The sequence below is a fragment of the Myotis brandtii genome, unplaced genomic scaffold, assembly GCF_000412655.1.
Source record: "Myotis brandtii unplaced genomic scaffold, ASM41265v1 scaffold58, whole genome shotgun sequence".
In the NCBI taxonomy this organism is placed as follows: domain Eukaryota; kingdom Metazoa; phylum Chordata; class Mammalia; order Chiroptera; family Vespertilionidae; genus Myotis; species Myotis brandtii.
The window spans coordinates 1532718-1539462 of NW_005370176.1; the positions used below are offsets into that span (position 1 = coordinate 1532718).

General features: G+C 36.9%; 1 protein-coding gene across 1 annotated transcript in view; it reads left to right on the forward strand.

Annotated features, from left to right (window-relative positions):
- The window catches only part of CCDC18 (coiled-coil domain containing 18), a 153774-nt gene that overhangs the window by 41534 nt on the left and 105495 nt on the right, over positions 1 to 6745 (forward strand). Inside the window, exons 9-10 of the mRNA XM_014550012.1 lie at positions 927 to 1048; positions 1958 to 2249. Coding sequence (XP_014405498.1) covers positions 927 to 1048; positions 1958 to 2249 — 414 coding nt within the window. The remainder of the gene's footprint in view (positions 1 to 926; positions 1049 to 1957; positions 2250 to 6745) is intronic.

Genomic DNA, 6745 nt, shown 5'->3' on the forward strand with positions numbered 1-6745 from the left:
GGGAACCTTGGCTTCCTCCATCACTGGAGCAAGCAAGCCTCATGTTCGCTTCAGCTGCCTGGCCTGCCGGCGCCATCTTGGTTGGCAGTTAATTTGCATATTGCACTGATTAGCCAATGGGAAGGGTAGCGAAGTTACAGTTAATTACCATGTTTGTCTATTATTAGATAGGATGATTAAGAAATCAAAATCCCATTTGATACCAAAATCTTAAATATGAATTAATTAGGTCACTGTTTGAAAGCCTTGGAGACGGTCCCTGTGGGCATGAAATATCATAGAAGTGATTTTTAAATAGGTAATCTGTAGGGGAAGGTAGAATGACTAGTATAGGGTGGGTATCCTCGAGGAAAAGGAGGACTTTATGGAGGAGAGAGAGGCAAATATAAGAGATGATTTTTCATAACCCTTTTTAGGATTATCAATTTCAAACTGCTCAGCAGAGCCCTATAGTTAAGTAGATGTAACAAAGGAAGTGAGGGAGATCTGCCCAGTCCTCCACTCCCACTGTTCCATCCTGGGTACATGGCTTTTGTTTTAAATTTTGGACTATGATTTCATTGGGAGTATTTTGTAGCTACAATTTCAAAAATTACTTCTCTGGAACATTTGTACTAAAGTTAGCCTTTAGTAACTTCATGCAGAATCCCTGCATGAGTTGTTTGACTTGTCCATGTGAGGCCAGAACACTCTTGCTATTTCCCCTCTGTCATAGGCTCTTAACCATTTCTCAACAGGTAGTTAGAATCCTATTCCCTGTCCAGGAAGTTCACTTTCCTCCCTTTACTATAAGGTTGGTGACTTAAATGGGTGGAATACTTATTTCACTCTCCTGATTATTTCAAAAGTCACTACTTTTTAGTTTAAAAAACCTAAAACCTATGACAACATTAGTGTGCATACTAAAAACAAATGATTGTTTTTAGGTTCAAGCTGAAGAAGAAATATTAGAGAAAAATCTAATTAACTGTGAAAAAGAAAATAAAAGGCTACAGGAAAAGTGTGCTCTATATAAAAGTGACCTTGAAATTCTAAAAGAGAAATTAAGGTACAGTATCCCGTTTTAGAAAAAGGATTTTTGTGGGGAAATGAAGAAATTGAAGCATTTTGGAATAGAGTATTTTGTATATTTTAATTGTGGTCTTAAATTATGTAGAAAGATAGGCTTCATGACAAATTGTTTTCTAGATATAATGAAGTGAGGATTTTAAATGAATAAAATGTATGTTGATATACTTGTAGATATAGAGTAATATCACAATTTTTGCTTTGCAAATATTTAGAGAAAATTAACACACACTTAATGTTCTTATAGTGTGACCACATTAGCTAGTTAGTAAAATACGTATTCTTCAAATCATGAAGAATCACCTAGTCCAGCCTTCTCCCTTTAGAGACCTTAAAAATGTGAAAAAGGGAACTGATTAAATACATTAACAATTCTAAAGATTAGATTGTCATAATGTTTGACATATATTTATAGGTATATGTATTTGAAAATAGTAATGCTTCATAATCTGTTAATGGTTGATTAGACTTTACCTTATGGAGTTGTGGCTGATACTTCATCATTGTTCCTTACATGATCTAAAACTTTCTTAAAGCTGCAAAAAGTTGTGTCAGGATTCTGGAGTTACACCTCCTGTTTCACACTTTTAAAAAGGAACAGAAATGCTTCTGAGATAATGGGGTTATCCTGCCCTACTATTTACTGTGAGACACCGGGCAAGTTTCATAACCTTTCTGTGTCTCAATTTCCCCAAATATAAACTGGAAGTAATAATAGTGCTACCACATAAAGTTGTGAGTACCTGGCATGCAGAAAGTAGGCACATGGCAAATGTGAGCAGATATTTTTATTTCAAAATTAAGCTTTAAAATATTTTGTATGAGATTAACTAAATATCATTATTAAAAATGAATATGTTTTAATTTTTCTGCTTTTTTTTCTTCATAGGCAGTTAAAAGAAGAAAATAACGATGGAAAAGAAAAAATAAGAATCATGGCAGTGAAAAATTCAGAAATAATGGCACAATTATCTGAATCTAGACAAAGTATTTTGAAGCTAGAGAGTGAGTTAGAGGACAAAGACGAAATACTTCGAGAAAAATTTTCTCTAATAAATGAAAACAGAGAATTAAAGGTCCGTATTGCAACACAGAATGAGCGACTGGATGTATGTCAGCAAGAAATAGAAAGTTCAAGAGTGGAACTGAGACATTTGGATAAAATTATGTCCCGATTGCCGGTAAGTATGAGTGAAAGGGAAAATTTTACTGAAGTGCTTTATAAGAAACCATCATTTTGTGGTTGATTTATTAGCTTCTGTTTTTTGTTTTTTGTTTTTTTTAGATGTCTATACTTTCAAACATCAATTTCTTTTCTGTCTAATTCCTATTTTTTTTCTTTTTTACTTTCTACTATTTCAGCCTTTCTCAGTCTCTCAGATGTCATATATAAGAATGGCACAGAATTTTTAAAAAAAACTTTTAAAAAACATTTTTATTTAAATTCTTTATTGTTTAAAGTATTACGTATGTCTCCTTCTTCCTCCATTGACCTCTCCCCAGCCATTCCCACCCCCCAGCACATGCCCTCATCCCGCTACTGTCTGTGTCTATTGGTTTTGCTTATATGCATGCATACACGTCCTTTGGTTGATCTCTTACCCTCCCTTCCTCCCCTGCCTTCCTTCTGACGTTTGACAGTCTGTTCAATGCTTCTGTGTCTCTGGATCTATTTTTGTTCATTACATTCTACAAATGAGTGAGATCATGTGATATTTATCTTTCTCTGACTGGCTAATTTTGCTTAGCATAATGCTCTCCAGGTCCATCCATGCAAATGGTAAGAATTCTTTCTTTTTTACAAAAGCGTAGTATTTCATTGTGTAGATGTACCACAGTTTTTTAATCAGCTCATATGCTGATGGGCACTTTGGCTGTTTCCAAATCCTAGCTATTGTAAATTGTGCTGCTATGAACATAGGGTTGTGTATATCCTTTCTGATTGGTGTTTCTGATTTCATGGGATATATTCCTAGAAGTGGGATTACTGGGTCAAATGGGAATTCCATCCTTAATTTTTTGAGGAAACTCCATACTGTTTCCCACAAAAAATAGCTTTCTTAAAGTGACATTTATATATCACCAAATTTACCCATTTTAAGTGTATTGTTTAATTATTTTTAGTAAATTTACAAGTTTTAGAACAGTTACCACAATCCAGTTTTCAAACATTTTTTTCATCTCCCAAAGACCCCTTGTGCCATTTATAATTAGTTCTTGTACCCACCCTTACCGCTAGGGAGCCACTCATCTACTTTCTTTTTCATGCTTTTGAGCATTTTTATTATCATTACTCTGAACTCTGTTTCAGTTAAATTTCTTATCCCTGCTTCATTTATCTCTTCTTCTGGAAAATTCTCTAGTTCTTTCATTTGGAGGTTGTTTCTTTGTCTTCTCATTTTGGCTGTCTGTGTGGGTTTGTGACTATGTATTAGATCCTCTATACCAGCGGTCGCCAAGACCACTGGTGGTCTGTGAGGTCTGAAAGGTTGGCTACCACTGGTTTAAGGAAACCTTTGGAGCAGCAATCGCCAACCAGTGGTCTGCGGATCACTGGTAGTCCATGAGGTCCGAAAAGTTGGTGACTGCTGCTCTACACCTCTCAATGTCTAGTGCAGGACAGTGTTAAAGGCTGTTTCTGACTAATTAGATCAGGCAAACACTCAAAGCCTCCAGAGACTGCCTCTGCCTACAGACTGATAGCATTCCTCTTGAATTGCTCCCCAGGCAATCATCTCAGGTGTGGTGAGAGTTTTTTTTGACAGGGTAGGGCGGTTGCTTCTGCCTGGAGACTAATTGTTATTTTTAATCTCTTAAGTGACCTAAGGGCAAGGTTTTTTCCAATAGGGCATGTCAACTGTCTTCCTCACAGGCAAGGCAAATGTCTATGTTGGAAAGATGTCCTGTGTGAGGGAATGACTCAGCCCAGGAAACTTGGGGTGTCTGCGTTCTAAACTCTATCCCCCTGATCCCCAGTCCTGACTTCTGCTCTCTCAGCTCCAGTACACTTCACCCCCTCTCTGCTGGAACACAAGATGGGTAGCTCCACAGGGAATTTTGTGCATTGACTCTTTAAGAGGGTGCCTGAATTTTCAGCTGCTTTTCATAGCCAGATGTTATGTGGGTACCCTCTTCAGTTTTGATGCTCTCTGCTGGGGAGCCCAGCTTGGGGATTAGATCCCAAAGTTCTCAGTGGCAACCCCCGACAACTGAGATATCCCTTTGGGACTTCAGTTGCTGTCTGTGGGCGCCCAGCCAGCCCTTTCGTGCCTCTGCCCCTCCACCAGTTTATGTGGTCTCCACTTTTGGTCCTTAGGTATCAGGGTTCTCTCCTGCGAGTTTTCTGTTGATTATTCAGGAAGTTTTTCTGTATTTTAGTTGTAATTCCAGTTTGTTCCTGGAAGCATGTCCATGCAGCATCCACTTACTCTGCCACCATTTTTAATCCCTATCCCACTCATCTACTTTCTGCATCTAGAGATTTGTCTTTTCTGGACATTTCTTATAAATTAAATTAACCGTGGTCTCTTTTTGCATCTGTTCTTTTGCATTCTTAATGTTTTTGAAGGTCATTCATTGTGACATATATCAGTATTTCATTTCTTTTTATTGTTGACTATTATCCATTGTGTGGATATGCCACATGTTATTTATTCACCAAAAGATGGACATTTGGATTGTTTCTACTTTGGGACTATTATGAATAATGCTGCTATGAACATTTGCATGTAAGACTTTGTGTGGATATGTTTTCATTTCTTTTGATTAGGAATAGAAATGCTGAGTCATATAGTAAATTTATGCCAAAATGTTTTTTAATGTGGCTGCACCATTTTATATCCTTACCAGCAATGCATGAGGGGTCCTATTTCTCCACATCCTTGCCAATATTTGTTATTGTTTATTCTTTTTTATTATATCTATATTAGTGTGTATGAGGTGTTATCACATTGTGGTTTTAATTTGCATTTCCCTAATGATTAATGTTGAGCAACTTCTCACGTACTAACTGAATGGTACAGAACATGAAAATGTTTTTATAATGTAGCCAGTCCCTTTTTCTCTTTAAGTTATATATGCATATGATCATAGTTACAAGTGAGATTAAGAAGAAGTTAAGTTATACCTGTATCAGAAATTTGTTTCTGATAAGTGTAAAATAATGGTGAGATCAGGAGAAAGCTACAGATAAATGTGTCGTGGTTGGACGGTAGCCTTTTGACAATTTTAAACTGTCATGAAATTATGAAGCTACAAGGGACCTTAGAAAGTATCTGATTCAATACCATTGTTTTATTGGTGAAGAAATAGCTACCCATGAAGTTAATAACTTGTAGCAGAATTGAAACTGAATGTATGATTCTTGGTTCCCAGCCTCTGCTATATCTACTTTCCTAGGATGCTGATTTTTGATTATTTGCTTAGGTTTTTAATGCACCAGTTTGCTTTATAAATCTGATAGTAACATATGCAGATAGCATTCATCTTAAAGTGATATTCTAATTTGACTCAGTATCAAAATTTATTTAATATGAGGTAGTGTGATAAGGTAGTGTGATAATATGCTTGATCCTGTGTTTCATGCAGTACTAAGAATAACATAGTTTGGAAATATGAGTTTTTTCATTCTAGAAAATGTGATTTGGTTATAATTTGAAGGTAATGGTCATATTGTTTACCTTGCCCCTTTTTACAACTAATTTAAAAATTCTTTGTTATTCAAGCACACAGAAAAGCACAGAGACCAATGTAGCATTTGCTACATGTGGATAACATTTTGAATATCCACTTCAGATTTTTTTAGAATAAAATTTTACAGGTAAATGAAGCCTTTTTATATACCTATCACATCTAATTCTCTCCCTCTTAGAGGTAGCAACTATTTTGAAGTTCATGTGTATCCTTCTTGTCCATATTTTCAAAATTTTTATTATTGATTTTTGAGAGGGGAAGGGAGAGGGAGAGAGAAATGTGGATATGAAGAGTGAAACATTAACCGGCTGCCTCCTGCACACGCCCTATCAGGGATCGAGCCTACAACCCTGGGCATGTACCCTGTCCAGGAATCAAATGGCAACCTTTTGGTATATAGGATGTTGTCCAACCGAGTCACACTGGCCAGGGCCTTCTTGTCCATATTTTAAATGCTGCTGTTTTTTTAAAATAATATTTTTATTGATTTCAGAGAGGAAAGAAGAGAGAGATAGAAACATCAATGATGAGCCCTAGCTGGTTTGGCTCAGTGGATAGAGCGTTCCTGCAGACTGAAGAGTCCCCAGGTTTGATTTCGGTCAAGGGCATATGCCCAGGTTTCGGGCTCGATCCCCAGTATGGGATGTCCCAGTACGGGATGTGCAGGAGGCAGCCAATCAATGATTCTCTCTCATCATTGATGTTTCTCTCTCTCTCTCCCTCTCCCTTCTTCTCTGAAACCAATAAAAATGCATTTAAAAAGAAAAAAAGAGAGAAATATCAGTTGTGAGAGAGAATCATTGATTGGCTGGCTCCTGCACGCCCCGTACTGAAGATCTAGCCTGCAACCCGGGCATTTGCCCTAACCAGGAATCAAACCATTATCTCATTGATAGGTTGATGCTCAACCACTGAGCCACACCAGCCAAGGCCTTCTTGTTCATATTTTAAATATTGCCACATACAGATGCATCTAGAATATATA